The sequence below is a fragment of the Alligator mississippiensis genome, chromosome 1 (genome assembly GCF_030867095.1).
Source record: "Alligator mississippiensis isolate rAllMis1 chromosome 1, rAllMis1, whole genome shotgun sequence".
In the NCBI taxonomy this organism is placed as follows: domain Eukaryota; kingdom Metazoa; phylum Chordata; order Crocodylia; family Alligatoridae; genus Alligator; species Alligator mississippiensis.
In genome coordinates this window covers 15,931,481-15,952,340 of record NC_081824.1, presented here as the reverse complement: position 1 = coordinate 15,952,340, position 20,860 = coordinate 15,931,481, and the positions used below count along the sequence as shown (strand labels likewise).

The 20,860-nt window shown below is 46.4% G+C and overlaps 2 protein-coding genes across 4 annotated transcripts in view; one reads left to right on the top strand and one right to left on the bottom strand.

Moving 5' to 3' along the window:
* Positions 1–1,488: 1,488 nt before the first annotated feature.
* On the bottom strand, positions 1,489–17,246 carry LOC102565912 (WD repeat and coiled-coil-containing protein). Of its 3 annotated transcripts, none has more exons than XM_019481373.2 (4): positions 17,094–17,246; positions 12,448–14,371; positions 9,703–9,820; positions 1,489–2,583 (listed from the first exon to the last, which is right to left on the bottom strand). In XM_019481373.2, the coding sequence occupies exons 2-4, from the start codon at positions 14,350–14,352 to the stop codon at positions 2,312–2,314; spliced, it is 2,295 nt and encodes a 764-aa protein (XP_019336918.2). In that variant the 5' UTR covers positions 14,353–14,371; positions 17,094–17,246; the 3' UTR covers positions 1,489–2,311. The 3 variants fall into 3 exon arrangements, with proteins under 3 accessions (XP_019336918.2, XP_019336905.2, XP_006269727.2); XM_019481360.2 differs by lacking the exon at positions 17,094–17,246 and adding an exon at positions 16,329–17,035; XM_006269665.4 differs by lacking the exon at positions 17,094–17,246 and adding an exon at positions 14,536–16,322.
* Positions 17,247–17,523: 277 nt separating this feature from the next.
* FKBP1B (FKBP prolyl isomerase 1B) overlaps positions 17,524–20,860 on the top strand; it is a 137,598-nt gene continuing 134,261 nt past the window's right edge. The window contains exon 1 of the mRNA XM_059729200.1: positions 17,524–18,465. The gene's annotated coding sequence lies outside the window, so the exon portion shown is untranslated. The remainder of the gene's footprint in view (positions 18,466–20,860) is intronic.

Below are 20,860 nucleotides of genomic sequence, written 5' to 3'. Positions count from 1 at the left end.
GCCTCCGACCTGGCCCCAGGGAGGCAGCACATACCAGCAGTGCTCCCCGCTGTGCTGACCTTGCCACTTCTACAGAACAGTGCTGGAACCTGGCGTGGCAGCACACAGTGGGGGGCGCAGAAAGCTGCTTGCTCTGAGCTCCCTGCTACACTTCCCCTGCAGGCAGGGGCAGCAGCAAGGGGCACAACCCTGCACTGGTGCCCATGCTGCTCCTGTGGGCACAGGGGAAGTGTGGCAGGGCAGCAGGGAGCAGCCAGCTTTCTGTGGCCCCGCTATGCCCTGCAGCGCTGGGTTCCAACGCTGCTTTGTAGAAGCGGCAAGGGCAGCACAGCGGGGAGCACTGCTGGTATGTGCTGCCTCCCCAGAGCCCGGGGGGAGAGGTAGCAGATGTTTGCAGCTGGCCCAGGTTCTGGGTAGCTGCTGATAGCCATGGAGCCTGGGCTGCTTGCAGCAGGGCTTCCATGGGAGCAGCCTGGGCTCCGTGGCTATCAGCAGCTACCGAAAACTAGGGCTGGCTGCAGCTGTTTGTAGCCTCCCAGCTGCAGCCGGCCCTGACTCTGGGTAGCTGCTGATAGCCACGGAGCCCAGGCTGCTCCCAGCAGGGCTTGCAGCATCCCAGCTGCCTGCTGGCAGCAGCCCGGGCTCCCAGCTGGCAGCAGCTACCCAGAGCTGAGGCCAGCTGCAGCCAGGAGGCTGCAGACAGCTGCTGCCGCCCCAGCCCCAACATGTGCCAAGGAAAATGGCCTTGCATGCCATGTTTGGCATGCATGCTGGGGGTTGCTGACCCCTGCCCTAGAAGGATAGGGCCCCTCAGCCCCCTGCCTGGGTTTCCCTGCTTATATACACCCACCCCAGGGAATCTCAGAGTGCAACTCTGGTAGTAGGGCAAGCTCAGGGTTTCTTGCTTACAGAGCTTTGCATCAGGGAGATCTGGGGGTGCATTTTCATATGTGGGAAAACTCCAGCTTTCCCTACCTACGGATACAACCTAAGATTCCCCAGGTCACGTCTGTGTAAGCAGGGAAAGCCAGACAGGTGCTTCAGCAGCTTAAGGAGTCTTGGTGTGTACAGGATCACCATCAAGCCTCCAGGGCACCTGCCCAGGGTGCTTCTGGCTGCCCACGCTTTCCCGCCACAAGCAATCAGATGTCTGCTGCAAAAAAATGGCACAATCTATCACTACCTTTCTTGCAGCCACAAATTTGGGGCATTTATAGTGAGATAAAGGGTAGGGACATCTGTTTGCTTCACTTTTGTGCCACCATAAAATTTTTTAATGTGGCATAAAGGCAAGGAAAGGCGATGTCTTTTTCCACCCTTAGGCTCTGGAAGTTCAGGAAGATACAGCTGTATTACACAAGGGGTAAAGAATGACAAAAAGAACCACTTAACAGCTACATTTTCAAATTTTGCTGAAAAGTGTCTGGGAAAAAAGTTCTAAAATGTGCTACATTTCAAGGGATGAATAAAGAGCCAAGAACAACCTCCTCACAATACCTATTCCTTTTAAATGAATTGAAAAAAAATCACTTCAATGTGCTTAATAGGCATCTGCTAGTACCTGTGCCATCAAATTTTTGTTGCCTCCAGCCCAGGAAGCTGAGGCTGGAAGAACGTGCAAAAGGAAAATAGTAAATGTTTGGCACAGGGTGGCTACATCTGGATCTACTGCACCTGTATTCCAGAAGCAACGCGAATGCATTGGTGCTAGTACAGATTCAAGAACTAGCATGAAAAGGGTTTGGGTTTTCATGAGATGGTAACTACCCAAGCCTTGTTCATGCTTACGCCATTGTTAACATTACTAAACAAGCAGCTCAATATTTTCCAGTGGACAGCAATATTTTCCAGTGGACAGAAGACTTGACTTCACTGGGAATTTCTGTAAAGACAGCTGGACTTGACAAACATAGGGGAGGGGGTATTTCTAGTAAAAAAAAATGCAGAAGTATTTTTGTTATACAAATGTTGCTGTAATCTAGATCCAAGATGGTAAGGAAGGCCATCCTCTGAAGCTTGCAGAAAGCCTGATTGATACAAAGCCCTAGCACTGATACAAAGCGCTGCTCCACAGCTTTGATCAAGGACCATGTTTAAACATGCTGTTGAGTAAAAAAGTTGTAAGAGGACCAAATAAATTAATTACAAGATTTACAAAGCAATGAATCCAACAAAACTGTAAAAGATCTAGTTGCAAAGAAATCTTATGAGATGCATCCATTATGCAGTGGTATATAAAGGCTGTCTTATGTGAGTGATTTTAAAAATGTTCCGTTAAAACCAGCTAGGCATTAAAAAAAAAGCATTGAAATTACATTTTAGTGCTTGACTGATTTGAAGAGCTGCTGCTATCCAGAGTTTTAGAAGAATGTTCTCTGAGGATTTCCAAAGAACTGGTGATATCCAGACTCTCAGAAGAAATGGGTCTATATCCTTCCGTAGAACTGATAATATCCAAAGTTTTGGAGGACTGGGCACTGTAGCCTTTTGAACTGGCATCTCTTATGATGACCTGTTGCATGGACGTGAATGTTAATGGAACAAAGCCTTCACTGTCTGATGTGAGAACAATCCAACAGGAACCTGTGAGGAGATTAAAATATCTGTTTATAATACTTTTTATCTGCAATTCAGAATAATGTATTTACTTGAAGATGACCCCAATTATGAGATGACCCCCAATAATCAGATTCTATATATGGAAAATTTATAAATTTCATATACTTTCCCAGGTAAAGAATTTAATTATTGGCAGTCTGCCTTGAACTTGTCCCCTTCACACTGCTACAGCAGAGAAAATAAATCTGGGGGGGGTCATGTAGCCCCTTTGACCATGGCTTCCTCACAACTTAACCCTGCATCCCCTTTTCCCCTCTCCTTACTACTGGCAGACCCTGCTCTCCCTGATCACATGGAGGTGAGGAGCAAATCTGAGAACACGAACCTTGAAATAAACATAGCTGTACTAAGTTGCATATAGTACCCACAGATTTAGTTCATGCAGAATTGAAAGAGTTTCAAAAAAAGTAAAATGCAGCAAGCTTTATCATAATTGCTCCATAACCACACTTTTAAGTAGCACTTTGGCACCTACTTATATCGGGTACAGACAGACATAATATTAGTCCAAAGCCAAAAGGCTCATGGTTTATCACATAGTTCATTGGGCCAGGCTCCAGCAGACTCAACAGCATCTCAAACCATGGTGACCCCACAGCCCAACAGTGCTCAGTATACTCCAGATACCCCTCACAAAGGCTACTTACTGCCCGACATTGCCCCCACTCATGACTGGAACCAGGTGTTCTTGTCATGAGTCCTGCGATCCTCCAAAAATGTATATGCAGATGAGGCAAAGGGTAACTTGGTCTGGCTTCACCTCATGGATGGCGGAGCCACACTAATCATATGCGACAGACAGAGGGGGCAACAAAGGGATTCTGGATGAACTGTTTGGGGCCCTGTTTGCCAGGCATATGAAACTGGTGAAGAAACAGGAATCCTTGGAAATGGGGAAAAAAAAGGCACAGCTGAGCTGTAGGAGTCAAAATGTATGCAGTGCAGCAGCTCAACATGAGTTGAAAAAGAAAGGTGGAGCTCAGGGGGAATGCAATTAATGGGCACTAACATATATCTTATTCAGATGGCCTGCACTAACCTATCCTTGTGGCATGTTCCCATCAGCCTCTCAGCCTTTTGGCTAAGATCATACATTTTTGCAACCAAGGTGTCAGGGCTCACTCTGGCCCGATATTGTAGTACCTCTAGGCCTGTTGCCAGTTCCCTCCTCGGGGAGCAACTGCCCATTTCTTTTTAAGAGACACTGTTGCTGGTAGGTATTGTAAGGCTTTGGGGACCTCTTCATGGGTACCCTGCCTCCCAGCAACATCAGGGTGAAACCCTATTCTGGTGCCACCTACAATGTCTGGGCACTGCCCCTCTTTCTCGCCTGCCACGTCTTCGGTGTTATTAGTTGGTGAGGCAGTTCCCTGTTGGGGGCCAAGGGGGGGGGGAGGGGTCTCGACCCTGGGGTTGTCTTCCTGGGGCTCCAAACCTCCCCTTTACCTCACCCTTACCACACCTTTGGCCTGGGTTGATGCTGCTCCCTGCAGATCTTCCCCATACTGCCCGCTTTGCAAGGGCTGGGTCTTCTGGGCTGTGAATCTTCAGGGGGCCACCCCTGGTTTTCAGGTTGGCTTTCCCCTCTTCAAGAAAAATAAACTTGCCCCTGCTGGGGTCATCCACCACTCTACTGAAAATGCTGGCACCTGCTGGTGGAGATCCCGAGCTTGCCTTTCTCTCTCTTCTGGGGCTCCTTTCTCTCCGTCTCCTAGGGGACTTGTTCATCTTCTCCCCTCTAACAGGCAGGGGTACTGAGACCACCCTGGTGCCCCATCCCTACCAGTTCCTCCAGTGTCCCCACCCTGGAGCGTGGCTGACCTCAGATCCCACCGCCCTGGTCCCTCTTGCTGGTATCACTCCTCTTCCGTTTCCTGGGGCTTGTGGTTCCCCATGCTTTGCACCCCCCGGAGCCGTCCAAGGATGATTGCGGACTTGAGGGTCTGCCCTCAGTCCCGGTTCCGGGGCTCCTAGTCAGAGCCTTGCCATTCCCCAGCAGTGTCCCACCTGATTGCTGCCTTCCAGTGGGGCTCCTTCGCTCCTGCCGACGCCTGAGCCTGCCTTCTGCCTTGCTGGTCTCCTGGTGGATGACTGGCTCCTCCTCCAGGAAGCTGGGGCTAGAGCTGGAGCCTCCCAGCTCCTGAGTCAGCACCTCCCAGTTGGTGTTCCACCTCTCTCTCTCTGGTTCTTCCCCAGCTGTTTCTCCGGACGCCTTCTGAACAGCCCACGCTGCTTGGCAGCCACGCCCCCGGCTCTCCCCAATGCGCAGGCTCAGGCAGCTCCGAAACTGCCAAGCCTGCGCCTGTGTTGGTGTCTGTGCTCTGGTCCCCTCCCCGCTGCCGCCCGTCTCAGCTCCTACAGTGAATGCCGTGGTGCTCTGGTTAGGGGTCTGGGCCACACTGTGGAGGCTCCTGTCTCCCCTCTCATGCATGTTACTATCAGCATGTTTGCTAAATGTGGGATGCAGGCCACATATTTTATAGTCATGCTCAGCATTGACTGCAGTTAATCAACTTCAAAGTTGGTTTCCATTACAGAGCACATGCTGCTTTTAGAAGCAGTTCAAAAGATAGGCAATGTATTTAATGCAGTTTCCTTGTATGTGAATGTAAGACAAAGAAGGGCTCTCTCCTGCCCTGCCATGCTGAATGGGAGAAAAAAAACTTCGTCTTAAAACCCCCCCCAGAGAAATATGCTACTGAGTGCAAGTCAGCCAACAGGTTTGAAAATGCCAGTTCTTTCAGACTAGCTTCCTACCAGAATACCCAACTACAACATATCTCGGCACACCTTTAGCAGCTGGAGGAAAATTATGAACAACAAGATTTAGAGGTATAACCATCGGATAGGCATTTTTTTTTGGTCTGATGGACAGCAAGGCGGTCCCCCTCTGTAATTTCCATAGTTGAACCTGTCTCCTTTCTTGAAGATTGGGGATGCCATGATCACGACAAAGTCATCTGCGATTTCTTTATCATTCCAGATCCTTAAGATGAGGACATGGAGCTGTGATGTGAGCTCTTCTACCCCCTACTGGAAGATTTCTGTAGGGATTCTATTTGTTCCAGATACCTTGTTGTTTTTCATCTGCTTGATGGCTGATCCATCTCCTTCCACTTGCTGAAGAGCTCCTTGTGGAATCTCAGCGTAGTGTTTAGGGCATCAAGAGGCACAACTGACACGGTCTTCCCAACTCGTGAGCTGCAAAAGAAATGCTGGTAACAACATAAACCTCTCTACATGGCCTTCTTTGACCTCATGAAAGCCTATGACTATGTCAGCCAAGAAGCGCTGCAGAGGATCCTTCTGAGGTTCAGATACCCACCAAAATTTGTTACCATTCTTTGCCTGCTCCATGATGGTATGCAAGTGGTGGTTCAGTAACAGATCTATCACAGATCCCTTTGAGATTAAGATGGGAGTTAAGCAAGGCTGCATCATCACTCCAACACTCTTCTCGATATTCCTTACCATGATGCTACATCTGACCACCAACGAGCTTCCAGTAGGAGTGGAGCTAAACTACTGAATGGATGGTAAACTGTTTAATCTCAGCTAACTGAGCCAAAACCAATGCTACCATGACCTCAATCATCAAATTCTAGTACACTGATCATGCCTTGTAGTGTGTGCTCACTCAGAAGCAGACCTTCAAGCATTTGTTGACATCTTTACAGCAAGGTGTACAAGAAAATGGGACTGATGCTTAGAATTCAGAAGACCAAGGTCCTCCAACAACAAGCTCTTAATAAGCAGTCCCCAACTCCGGTAATTTAGATTTATGGTGAAACTTTGGAGAGCACTGAGTGATTCCTGTATCTCAGAAGCCAACTCTTGCAGAAGCTTGACATCAATGAAGAAATCCAACATTGCCTCAAATATGCAAGTGTAGCCTTCAGACACCTGAGGAAACGGGTGTTCAAAGATCACGACATCAGATCTGAAACCAAGCTCATGGTTTATCAAGCAGTCGTGATCCCTACTCTCCTGTACGGAGCTCAGATCGGACAATGCACAGGAGATACCTCAAGTTGCTGGAGAAGTACCAGTGTTGCCTGCAGAAGATCCTTTGAATCCAGTAGGAAGACAGATGTGCCAACATTAGCGTCCTCTCTCAAGTAAACATAATAAGCACCGAGGTGATGATCATCCAACAGCAACTTCGCTAGGCCGGCCATGTCATCCAGATGTCCAACTCAAGACTCCAGAAGCAAGTTTTATTCTCCCAGGTCAGTCAATGCGTATGTTCAAAAGGACAGAGGAGAAAGTGCTTCAAGAACATCCTCAAGGCCAACTTGAAAAAAATGCAACATCAACATCAACTTGTGGGAAACTATTGCCCAGGACCGCCCCAAATGAAGGAAGAGTCTGCTACATGGACCTCAGCACTTTGAAACCTTACAACAACAACAGGCGATGGAAAAGCAGGAGCGGCAGAAACTGTGTTGCAGACCAAACTAAGGAAGCAGAGCCACCCACTCTATACAGAAACGCATGCTTGAGTTGCAACAGAACCTATCAATCCAGATTGGCGTTGTCAGCTATATTTGGACCCACAGATAAGGCAATCAAGAAAGATAAACATCCTCAACTCCAAGTGATTGCTGTTGATGCTCAAGATTAAATATTTATAGATCAACACTTGAATGTTACAGACATTTGTGCATTCAGCACTAAACAGATTTAAATAACAGATCTATTATAGTAACATTTGAAGTAGTACGGTAAGTACAACCTAATTGACAGCTTGGCATAAAAATCCCCCCCACCACAGTTTCAGAGATAGCTGCACTTGGGTTTTTCCCTGAATACTACCCACTCAAGTGTCAGGATTCATGCTTTCAGCTGTTCTGAATAATCCTGCAGTTCTTTCACTCTTAGCTAGGACTTAGAGCACAGTACCGTGTGCATCAACTATACTTATCCAGTTGATCCAACTGTGCGGGACACCTGCAGTTGTCCCCTTCCAGTCTCAATCATGTAAAGGATCATGTAAACCACTTCCTTTAAGATAAATAACTAAATAATAAAAATCAAACTTTGTTTCAGTAAGAATAAAAGCATTGAGAGGGAAAAAAAAGTTTGTAAAACAACAATCTATATGCATGTCTCTCTTACCTAAGGGCTTATCCCACCCCATGACAGGTGGAAAACATGCCTGACCTCTTCAGATATCCCAGAAGCTGTCTGGGTCTGTCTGGTTCCCACAAACAAATCTCCCTAACTTTCTCAGCACCTTTTGCATTCCTGGGCTTTTGCCAAAACTAGTTTTGCACATTTGTTTGGGAGGAAGTGAAAAAAATAAAAAAAATCACAGTTAACCATTTGAGCAGTGTCCTTTTCTAATCCTCATGTATTTACCAAAAAATGGCGTACCTTGAGTGATTTTTTTCCTTTGCCACTGGTGTTAACATACACACTGCTATTAAACTAAATCAGTATCTCTTCATAAGATATATATTCTAGTATGCAGGGCAATATAATTTAAAAGTAATTTTAAAAGCAGTAGTATAATTTAAATATGACTGAAGACTGGCCTACATGATCCATTTTTCTTGGTGACCACTAAGTCAATAAAAATTTTCTTGTGGTACTTTTAAGTATTAAGACAGAACTATGCAAAATGAATTTGAGAGGAGAAACTCTACATCTCTGGGCCTATTATTATCTCACGTAATATTCCTATTAGTATTATACTACATACATGCTTTCACATAGTAAAAATGTTATCAAAGTGTACACTCTTGCTACCTCCTCTTAATAAATAGATATTTATACATGTTAACTCAATACTTTTGTAGGTACAAACAACAAAGAGTTCAGTAAAGAACGCTTCTCAGCTGCTTCGTTTACTTTTTTATGTAATAACATGTTGCAAGTAATGTCACAAGACAATTGTATTGCAAAAGCCCAGGAATGTTTAATCTTTTAAACCCACATGGGACCCATTTTATTTGGACCCAATTTGAAGGGTGGTATTTTAAGTGTTAGTACCACAAAATAGCCCCGGTTATAACATTACTAGCAAATTGCCCAGCATGAATAACGGGGGTGGATGAGGATGGAGCACCACTACCCAGCACCCAGTGGTGCCGTCGCTCTGCTTCTAGCACCGTGTGGCCCCCCCCCCCCCTCCGGTATTCCCCCACCTCCCATGTCCAGTCCTGTGTGCCCCCCCACCCCCAGTGTCTGACCCCATGCACCCCCCAGCCCCCCATGTTGGGGGGAACAGGACACGGCCACCGGAGTGGTGCAGGGGGGACATGGCCACTGGAACCCCACCTTCCCTCCCCCCACTCTCCTCTCTTTTCCTGTTGCCTCCCCCTTCCTGCCAGCTGTTATTGGGGTGGGCAGGGGAGGAATGGCAACCCCCTTGCTGCCTGCCTGTAATGCTCTGGGTTCTCTCAGCCAATTGGCACGTGCCCTCTCAGCAGTGCATGCAGTGTTGGCCCAGAGTGTTACAGACAGACAGACAGTCAGACTGACTAAGGCTTTTATTATATCAGAATGATCAATGCTAAAAAAGAAAAGTGTGTTTTACATTTTTGCCAAAAGTAAGATTTTAATTAGGATGCAGGGTATGTGAGAGGTAAATGAGTGATAGAAAAAATAAAATAAAGGCAGCTCGATTTCTCCAGCTTTTGCTGTACACAAACCATGCAAACCTACCTTTGCTGTACTAGTAAAAAGTGACTGATTAACTGAGAGCAGATGAAATCCACAGGTTAGAATACCAAAACTCAGTTCTGCAAAATTACTAATTCAGACAACTATACTTACCCGTTACAATTCTCTGGATAAGAAAGCTAAAATTCTTAGCTAAAATGATATCCAAGGAATATGCCTGTTAGATGAACAAGGGAGCCTGAATGCAGCATAGCCTTGGATAGGATATCTGAGTTTTAGGTTAAAAGGAACTAATTCTAAAAAACAAGTTAAATTGAAAAGGTTTTTTTTTTTTTAATTAATACGTTGCCATTGTTTGCTCCTTGACTTTTTTCCAGACCAGATTACGCATCTTGCTACTGCAAACTGAGAATGTCACATCTTTTAACTTTATTGCATTGGATGACTGGAACTTACCATGTTGCATTTCAACAAGGGAAAGGCTGAAAATCTGCTGGACTATGCTTAGACGGAGTTTACCATCACAGAGAATAATAGCCCGCTTTTCATCTGCACCACTTCTAGAAGGCTGCTTCTGCAAATTTAAGAAACTGTTAAATCTAGCAAGGCCTGTTTCAGTCAGAGACTTTTAAATATGGCAAACCACAGTCACACACCTTTGTTAAAAAGAGTACCTTTTGAAAACAGCAAACGCTATGTTGGTTTGTCAGTTGATTTGCAAGGAGTACATTTTTAAATCTTTAAATATAATCTAGATCAGGGGTGTCCAATTTAAAAATAGCTGGGGGCCACACACCCCACAGGCTGTACTAGGGCAAGGCCCTGAGGCCATGAGGAACCCAACCCAGTTGCACTGAGTTGCTGCACAGCCCTGGACTCACTCCACTCCCCACGCTGCACCGTGGCAGTCAGAGGAGAGGTGGAGCCCAGAACAATAAGGGGAGCCGTGACTGAGTAAAAGCCAGGGGCTCCAACATTACCTCTCACAGACTATATGCTGCCTGTGTGCTGCCAACTGGACAGTCCTGGTGAAGACTACCTTCAATAATCACTGCCTTGAAGATTTAAAATCCAAATAGTCTTACAGATCCTGTCCCCTATACATGGAGCCAAACAGTTTCTAATCTACCCAAAAATAAATCAGTACCAAGTCTATGTAGCTGAGTGAATAATTCTCTTCTACATGAATAACCGGTGAACTGGAAGAATTCCCTGAGAACCCTGAATAATGTCTCTGGTCAAGGCAAACACCAGGAGGGAAGACCTATACAAAATAAAATGGGTTGCTTATGTTTCATGGAGGAGGGCAGTGTATGGAGAGCTTATCTCTTCGGCTCAGCAACTACTGATGCCCCAAAGCCATTTTGCTGCATCTGTGCGCACTTGTGGGGATTCATATTTGGCTTTCCTCAACAATCCTCATCACACAGCTTGTTATCTGGGCAGTACAGATTCAAACTCTAGCAATTGACTCTGAATATGGTACTGTCTATATCTGAAGCGTTTCCATATTCGACACACATACTTTGTCATCCTTGTATCGAGGGACTGCCAATGATGATGATGATATATAGTTTGCAGACAAAAAGCTATATCATTGTTGGGCTTTCAAACTGAACTTGGGACCTGACAGTCACACCGAGCATTTTTCTTGCCCCAAATGATCTTCAGCAAAATAAATAAATAAATAAAATTTGTAGGCTGAATTATTTACACTTGTGCAACCTCCTTCCAACTTAATGAGGCATTTTGTTGACCAGAGACAAGGACCCCACTCATTTCTTCAGCAACTACACAATGCTAAGAAAAGCAAAAATACAGTGAAAAACATTTCCTACTCAAAGCAGCAAACTTTGCTTCTAAATAAACAGAAGCAACAGATCTGATGAAAAAAATCAGCATTTTATATTTGGTTTCAGCAGAGCACCAAACATTAAATTCAGATTAAATTAAATATTTACAATGTGGAACAACTGAGACAAGAAAGGGATCAGACCCCCCGGCACATAAGGGAGCGGTCACTACCAAAACAAGGAAGAATTAGTATTCCTAAGAATGGCAAAGGTGTTTATAGACAAAGGATGTTAACTGAAAGGTAAATGCACTTTTTTTTTTTTGTTTTAACATAACTGAGAACTGGAACCATCTTCTGAAAGGAAACAAATAATATAGCTAGTGGACTTTGAGCCATAGCTTGATAATCAGATACTTGAAATTGTGTGGACAAGAAAGTTAGGAACAACTCCCTCCACCCAGTAAAAGAGATCAAAAAGGCACTCAGCAGAAGGATTTCTAGTGGAGCACTATTACTGATTGTATTGTTTCTATTCAAAGTCTTAATTCAAACTGGGCAAGATATCAGATAAAACAGGTCTCAGATCTGAAATTGTTTAAATCCTTAGAAAATGAGCGCAGGAACTAGAGGCTGAAAGCTGCATCCACAGATGGTTTACCGGCCGATAATTTGTAAACCAGTTCAGTGCCTTTCTCCCGAGAGAGCACCAGCCTCTTACAATTACTTCATCCTAAGACCCTGATCCTGCATGTGTGGGCCCACACACTGAAGTAAGAGACCACGCGTCATAAGGGCACCCTGCACAGATCCAACTGCTATCTTCTCCCAGGCTCAGATCCTGCCAGGGGGAGGTGGCAGACATTCAAAAATATGGCTCTTATATGATTTACCTTCTTTTATGCCTGCAGAAAAATGGAACTATATGTGGACTTTATTGGTAGTAAACTATATCATTAGCCTTTAAAAACAGATCTCTGTCTGTGCCACCAGTGAAAATACAACATGGATGAAAACATCAAGGTAACATTTTTTAAGTGGCAACATTTCTCCTTTAGAATCCCAAGAACTGTTTGAAATCTTTCCCCCTCTTCATTTCATGTCAGAGAAATAAATAAATAAAATGCGACAGACAACTTTGGTAGAACCACAGACAGAGACTGGTATACAAATCAAGCAAGGCATTTTGACATAGACCTTAAAGGCCCAACCCTTATTATTTTAGGGATTAGAAATGAGGGCTCCGACTGAACCTAATGGGATTATACTTGTGTAAAGCTAAACTGGTGAGCGACTGGGGCCTCTCCCTAACCTGACATGAACTCTTGCAGAGTTGTACATTTTAGATAACCACAATCTTAAAAAACATATCCAGAACAGGTTTTATACTAAGCTTCCAACAAAGTTACCTGATAAATGATGTTAACAAAAGCTGGCTCCTGAGAAGATGGATACACTGGAAGACATTTCTTCCCAGATTTTAGCAGCTCTGTTAACTCCAAAAGGTGGTTCTGTAATTTTGTAAAGCTGCCACATAATCCTTCTATGTTTTTAGATAAGTAACTTACTTCCTTTTCACTTAACAAGAAATTATTTTTAGAGGAATTTGAAATTTCGGGAACTCCATCCACATATATTTTTGGAGATACTGTTCTACTGGAAAATGCAGTAGGTGTCCCATGCAGGGCCGAGGGTTGATTATTTGGCTCAACGACCAAAGTTTCCACAGTGGTGGGAAAATCCACAGAAATCTTCTTTTCTCTGAGCTCACTCACACTTGACAATAGGCTTTTCTCGTAAACAGGGCTCTTAATTTCTTCAATAAGTTTTTTTCTGCTATTAGGAGACTGAATAATACCCCGACCTGGTATCAGGAGTCCATTACTCAGAGGGTGGATTTCTGCTGGGAGATTTTCCAGTGGCCCTCTTTTCACAGGTGTATTTAAAAAGGCATTAGAATTGGGGCTATTACTAGCAGCAGCAGATGCTGAAGAAGCATTTTCAAAGATTATTTCTTTGATCATCAGACGGATGCTGTACTTGTCTGACCTTGAAGATGGAAGAAATGCAGGATCTGTGAATTTCTGCTTTCCAACCAAAATAAGTAATAACTTATAGGTTAAGAAACATAAACCCTTTGGCTTTTCACTTTTCTCAAGCTGAATTTGTTGAATATTGGGTAAATTAGATGAAGTCAATGAATAGACTAAAATAATATTACAAGTATTGGAGGCTACTGATACAGTTTGAGTTTTAGGGTCAAAAGCCATTATGTCAGGGACCAGAACGCCTGGGATGCTGACCTTCTTGGTAGTGGTAACCCTTCTTTCAAAAGTCACCAGGATGAGGTGTGAAGAATCTTGGCCACTTCCTGTTAGATAGTCCTTGGGCCTCAGGTGAATAAAAGGACTTGAATCAGGTCTTTGTCTGCTGGAAAGGATATGAGTTAGATCTACAGGAACAGATGAAGGAGAAGGTACCAAAGTACCTGGCACAGATTTCTCTGGATCTAACATTTTTTTCCCCACATCCATGGAGAACTCTTCATCACCACACAAAGTGGACTGGGAAGGAAAAGACTCTATTTCCATGCTAGCTGGGACTTCAAATGCAATGCCTGCATTCAAGCCACAAATCTTATCTAGTGGAAGCTCAGTAGTAACAGCAACTTGAGAATTCAAAGTAGATTCTATAGCACAGATGTAGCCTCCCACATCAAATATGGGGCAAAAGGAGCAAGCATTTAAAGTCTTCTGAGTGTCATCCCATGTGTAGGAATGAAGGGCGCTGCCTATGCCAACCACCAAGCGACTGCCTTCCTTAGTCCAACAAGCACAGTGGATCAGACCACTACCTTTGATGTCAGCTTTTATTCTGGAGTTGTTGAGACGTACTGAGTGTAAGACTGAAGCATCCCTTGTAGTAAGCACAGCCAAGATCTCCTTCTTCGGGTGCCACACACAACCTTGGGGAAGCACTGGAAATGGCTCACCAGTTTCACAAATCTGAGAAACCAAGAGTTTATTTCTTTCTGCAATGTTATAACACAGCTGCCAAACTGTGATGTGTTTCTTATGCTGAACAGCCAGCAGAGCTGGGGCATCTGCAGAACATGGACCCCAGTAAAGCCCATGGACATGCTCAAACTGACCAACAACACTTGAGTCACCAAACCTTGGCTCTCCATTATGAAGGTGTAAAGCAGTCAGTATCACTTGCTTCCCATCTGTCCAGGCTATACCATACACAGGATGTATGGCCTGACACAAGGCATTAAGACCAGTTCTCAGAAGTTTTGCCTTTCCAAGCTCCATTCTTTCTGATGAGGGACATCTGTAAATATCAAAAACAAAGCATGCATTACTCTAGAGACTTTGATTATGACTCTACAGTTAAAAAAACAAAATAAAACCGCTTATATTCTTTTCAATAAGAGAGAAAAGAAAAACCTCATTAGGCCATCTCCCCTATTCGTGCAGGATTGTTCTATTCAGTACCTTTTCTAGTACTTGTATTGTCCAGGGAACAGTTCTGATACTCTCTTGAACTTCACCCACAATCACAAAAGTCAGCATTCATGACGACTCCAAGTTCAAACACCACATTTTGTCAAAAAATCCCTCTGATTTCATTAGCTGCACCCTTTTTGCTATCCCTCGGCTTAGCTCTATTCACTGCTAGTAATTTTTTTAAAACAAGTTTAAGATTCTGAGGAAAGGAAGAAGCGATGGCAACAGAATAATGCTGATGACCTAAACAAGTTGGACTTCAAACACTCGGAATTTGTGGTGAGGTCCCATGGGAAGGAATAATAAGGGAAAGGGAGTTCAGGAGAGCTGGTAGTTTCTGAAGGAGATAGTAGTAAAGGCACAAAGCCAAATATCCAGCTGAGGGGCCTGATAGGAAGCATGATAGGACACCACTATGCATGAATCCTCAATTAGCTATCAAAAAGAAATGGTACAAAAACTGAAAATCAAAAGTCTTAAGGACAAGTATAAAGAACAGCACACGCATGTAGAGACAATGGGCTTGATGTAATAATGGACATGGGTGCCAAAATAGGACTTATGTAAATCTTAAATCACAAACTACAATCCCTCCTGCCCCCCACTCAACTAGTGCCTAGCCATGAAGTACCTGCACTTTACAGGTATCTCATCTTCTGACTGTCAAGCATCCTTGGCTCTTAGGATTGCTCCAAAAGCTTGGCACCCCAAGCCCAACTGGAATCCTCAAACTAAACACTGATTTACCTAAGACACTATTTCCAATAGCTATCTTCCAAATATGTCAAGCACACCTCAATGGGATCAGGTTGCACATAAAAGATGATTGTGGCTTCTTTCCTTTAAAAAAGAGAGATGAAAGAGAGAGCACAAGGGACAGCACGACTCAGAAGGGGATGGGGCAGTTACCTAGGAAAGCAGAGTCCTGGATTCCAAACCTCCTTGAAGGACAGATTATGAATTTTATTTACTCACTGTTTACTATAAAACACATAAACAGTCCTGGAAACAGGGGAAGAACCCAAGTGTTCTGCTCGTCCAGGCGGGTGCCACTTTAGAGACCTTGGTTGCCGGCATGCTGAGAACGGCCCCTGGGGAAGTCCCAGCATGGCCTCTCTGACATGTTTTGGGGTATGGAACCTACGAGAGGAGCAGGTGGGTTGTGTGGGGTCAGGGACGTCCTGGTTAAGGCGTGCTGCTGTTGCTGCTACCACCTTTAGGAAAGAAAAATCAGGTGCACAAATAAAAACCTGGAAATAACTGACAAGGTAGCAGGACTGCAGAAACTGATCTGGAGTTACAGTAGAGGAAAAAATGAAGACATCACCAATGAGATGTCGTAAAAAAGACAAACGTCATTCTTGAAGGTACAAATGGAAATGCCAGCTCTCAGACAGGGGCGATATTTATTCTGCTCTAATCCATGCTTGCGAGTGCTCAGGGGTGCACCGCATCTAGCGCAGGGTGGCATGATTTAAGAACAAGGCAGACAAACTGGACGGACTCCAGGAAAGAGCAAACAAAACAAGAGATTTAAAAAACACGATCTCTGAGGAAAACCTGAGCGCGCTGGGTTCAGTTTAGAGAAGGGAAGGGATGTCATACAGTATGCCTTTAACTGTACAAAAAGGTTTGTTATACAGAGAACAGGGATCAGCTGCTCTCTCTGCCCACAGGGGGAGAATGAGAAATAATCCACTTAATTTCCAGCAAGGGAGGCTTCAGTCAGACAGCAGGACGAACGCCCTAGCTACAAGGAACCAAGCAACACAACAAGTTACCTATGGAGGACGCTGAATCCCCATCACCGCAGGGTTTTAAGGAGACTAGAAAAGCGTCTGTGAAGGATGCTCCAGACACATTGGCTCCTGCCCCAGAACAGATGGACGGACGGGAGGATCCCTTTGGGTCCCTTGCACCACCACCTTCGTGTGATCTCCCTACACTTCCAGCTCCGCACAGCTCAGACAAAACCCGCCCATGCGAACGACCATCATCCTTGGCAAGACCAAACTATCTGCTGCTTGCTCTTTAATACCCCGGCTCCACCGGCCCATCAACTCCAGGAGGTGGAGCCGACAGGTGCTTATGGGACACACAGACCCCGTCACATCTGATAAGCCTCCTGGGCCATCTGGCTAAGCTGGACGAGACACCGTCAGTCCTCACGCACGGGCCTGAAAGACCGGAGCGGGGAAAGTGGGTCATCGGTGCCAAACACACAGCCGAGCTCCGTCCTGCCCGGCCCGGCCCGGCCCGGCCCCGCCATCCCACACGAGCGGGACTCGCTTCCAGACGGATGGCACCAGGGGACTGAGATCTCCTGAGCTCCACCTCAGCGCCTGGCCTCCAGCAACCAATTTGGGCTGAATGCCGGGCCGCCAGGGGAGGGGGCGGGGACCTGCCGCCCCACAGAGCTCGTGCGGGCCGCCCCGACACCCCGCTCCACGCTTCTGCGGGCCACGTGCTGGCCCGGCCTCATCTTCCCCCTGGCACCGTCCGCTTGCGCAGCCCCCTCGCCCGCCCGCCCCTCAGCCGCTCCCTACCCGGGGTGCCCGGCCCGACCCGGCCCGAGGGGAGGCTACCCGCGGACGCCCCACGCGGGGGGGAGGGGCCTGGACGCGCGCGCCTCCCCCGTTCCGTTCCGTGCTCCCGAGCGGCGCTCTAGCACCCCGCCGCCTCTCGGTGATCCAGCGCCTGCGAAGCAACTACAGCTCCCAGAATGCAACGGGGGGAGGGAGGGGAAGCTACGCGAGGGGCGTTCGGAACGCCCCGCCTGCGAACGCCCCGCCCAACGGAATTCCAACCACCGCCCCGCCCCCGAACGCCCCGCCCAACGGAATCCCAACCACCGCCCCGCCCCGCCCCCGAACGCCCCGCCCAACGGAATCCCAACCTGCGCGAGGGGCGTTCGGAACGCCCCGCCCCCGAACGCCCCGCCCAACGGAATTGCAACCACCGCCCCGCCGCCGAACGCCCCGCCCCGCCCAACGGAATCGCAACCGCCGCCCCTAGAGCGCCCCACAAGGGCGGGAGCCCTCCTCGCGGGGGGGTGGCTTTTGCCGCTCCGTCCCAGGGGTCGGTGCTTCTGGCGGGAGCCTGGGGGTGCGCAGTGCAGCCGGGCTGATGTTGGGGCTCCGAGGCTTCACTGTGTGGGGCGGGCCTGGTCTCTAAGCACCTCTCTGTGCCCCCCTGCCCAGGGCCTGGCACATCCCCCAGGGGCCCCAGGAAGAAGGTCCTGAGCCCGTGGGTGGCCGCAGACCTGGGGCTGGAGCCCAGCGCCAAGACCCAGTTGTTTCTCCCCTAGGCACTAGCTAGAAGAAGCAGGAAAGGGCCATGTGCCGGCTGTGTCTTCCTCTGGGGCTAAGCAGGTGACCGAGCGGGCCAAGGCGATGATCCTCGGCCCTGCATTGCTTCACATCCGTCAACCGCCTGTCTACAGCCTGACTTCCCAAAGGGAGGCATGGCCCCCAGGGCTTCCTCATGGCAATAGTCACCTCTCTCCTGGCTGCCTGCCACGCGCCCCAGACACAGATGCCACCGAAATCCTTTTGACACCTGAAGCTAATTCATGCAGTCGCTGCCTGTATAATTAACCACAGGCACGTTAAACCCATACGTGGGGGTTGTGCCCTGACACCAGGACAATGAACTGCTGACGGCGGGTGCTAGGAAGACAAGCACTACCTAGAAACTCAGTCTTACAAATTGTACCAATGTGGCAAAGAAAGCGACGATGAAAAACCTTGTCAGTTGATTGTGTATGAATGCTAGCAGTCTAGGCGGCATGCCGGAAGTGGGAGCTCCTGTTGGTGAGAAGAGATTTCTTTACTAACTGGCACTAGTGGGATGATTTGTACCGCTAGAATTTCAAAACAGCTGATCACCGCTTTTGGAAGGACAAGGTGGATACAAGAGGTAGGAGGTGGCAAGCTGCCTTGAGGAAACCATTACTTCAGAAACATTGTCAGCGTGCAACTACAGGGCTTTGAACATGTCTTGCCCAATGTTGCAGCTAACAAAACCCAGTAGGGGATATTGGTCTGTCATCCTTAACTACCTCTGTAATATGTGGAGAGAAAAATGGTGGCATTAAAGAGGAATTCAGTTTGGAAGAGGTCTCAAACAGCCAGTCATAAATAATTTTAACCCTCCAAGTGATGTGTGATTCAGAGACTGCCATTATGCACCTTCTATCTTCTATGTTCATGCCAAAATCTACTGTCTTTTGAATACCTTGCAACACTTCTGACATCACTCTCTTTTCCCCTCTATTTTCCAAGTTTTCCTCTATTCTGCCAGTACAAGTGCTGGAGCTGGTCATTTGGTAGGGGTTGGGCAATGGATCCATAACAAGATGTTACCCTTTTACCTAGTATTTTAGTTAGCTGTGCTCTTTCTAAATCCATCCTTTTTCAGTTTTAAAGATTCCTTTGATTTTCAACATTCTTCTTTTACACAAAAATTCAAATGCTCCAACTTCTCTCAAAGTCTCTTTTAAGTGTCCAGCTTTCACAACCTATTTCACTTTCTACAGTGTAGAAGCCTTTAGGTGAGGTAGAGTTATTTTTTGCAATAACTGTCCCTTTTACTCTTTTATCCTGTCTTCTGTCTGTTGTTATCAGACTCCCTAAGTTAAAGGAGTGTATTTATTCCACCACTTGTATACAAAGGTACAACCTTGCACTTTTCTGAGATTGGCTATTGTCTTAATCGTCTTAGCATTTATCAATTCATAATTTTTGCTGGTTTTGTTCATAGCACAACATATTCTGAAATTCTGCTCTACTCAAAGCTGTTAAAATTAGGTCATTGGTATATGTTATATTGTTGATGTAAAATTTCATTAACTCAGATGTCCATTAACTCCACACATGTAGAGAGAAGATTAGGAAAGCTAAGGTGGCAACTGAATTTAAGTTAGCAATGGGAGTCAAGGATGATAAGTCCTTCTTTAGGTAGGTAGAGAGCAGAAGGAAAATGATGGAAATGTGAGGCCCTTGCTTAATACCTCAGGACAGCTGGTAACCAACACTCAGGAAAAAACTGAACTCCTGAATGCCCACTTTGCCTTGCTATTTCACTGGACCAAGGGGAATAATATGCTAGATAAGGCTTTACAGGGGGCATCGTGGGAATGACCGCCTTCCTACTGTTGATGCTGAGCTGGTGCGTGACCAAGTAGAAAAGCTAGACATTTATAAGTCAGCAGGACTGGATGAACTCCACCCAAAAGTACTGAAGGAGCTGGCTGAGGTCATTCCGGGACCCCTGGCGAAACTTTTCCTAAACTTGTGGCGCTCAGGGGAGATCCCTGAGGATTGGAAGAGGGCCAATATTGTGCCCATCATCATGAAGGGGAAGAGGGAGGACCTGGACAACTATAGACCAATCTAACTTTTATCCTAGGGAAAATCCTGGAAAAACTTGTCAAGGAATCTGTGTGATACACTCGCAGAGGGTAGGATTGTGAATGACAGCCAGTATGGCTTCATTGTGGGCAGGTCTTGTCTTACCAATCTCATCTCCTTCTATGACCAGGTATCACCAGCTGAACAAAGGAGAGGAGGTCAGTGTTATATAGCTAGACTTCCAAAAGGCCTTTGATTTAGTATCGCACAATATCCTAGTGGGAAAATTGGAAGATTATAGGCTTAACTGCTCAACGGTTAAGTGAGTAGGAAACTGGCTGTGAGGTAGGACCTAGAGAGTTCTCATGAATGGATCTGTGTCGTTGTGGCGAGAAGTGGCCAGTGGTGTCCCTCAGAGGTTGGTGCTTGGTCCAGTGCTTTTCAACATCTTTATCAATGATTTGGGGGTGAAGAGCTTCCTGTCCAAATTTGCAGATGACACCAAGTTATGGGGCAGCGTGGTCACTCCTGAAGATAGGCTGCAGATTCAGGGGGACCTGGCTGGAGAGTTGGGCAAATCAGAACCAGATGAGGTTCAGCACTGAAAAGTGTAAAGTGCTTAGTGGTGCCAATTTGACTAGCACCACGACCGAAAGGGACCTAGGGGTAGTGATCAACCATCGCATGAACATGAACCATCAGTGCGATGCTATAGCCAGCAGGGCAAACAATACTCTTGGCATGCATCAACTGATGCATCTCATGTAAAACTAAGGAAGTGATTCTTCAACTGTACTCTGAACTGATGAGACCACAGCCGGAGTACTGTGTCCAGTTCTGGGCACCGCACTTCAACAAGGATGTGGAAAAACTTGAGAGTCCAGAGAAGAGTCACCCGTACGATCAGGGACTTGCAAGACAAGCCATACAAGGAGAGGCTGAGGGACTTGGGCCTCTTCAGT

Coding starts and splice junctions, on each gene's coding strand:
- LOC102565912 (XM_019481373.2), bottom strand. CDS start 14,352: ATGGAGCTTGGAAAGGCAAAACTTCTGAGAACTGGTCTTAATGCCTTG. Junction 9,821..12,447: donor TTGTTAACATCATTTATCAG/GTAACTTTGTTG, acceptor TTAAATTTGCAG/AAGCAGCCTTCTAGAAGTGG. Junction 2,584..9,702: donor CCTTGTTGAAATGCAACATG/GTAAGTTCCAGT, acceptor ATCTCCTCACAG/GTTCCTGTTGGATTGTTCTC.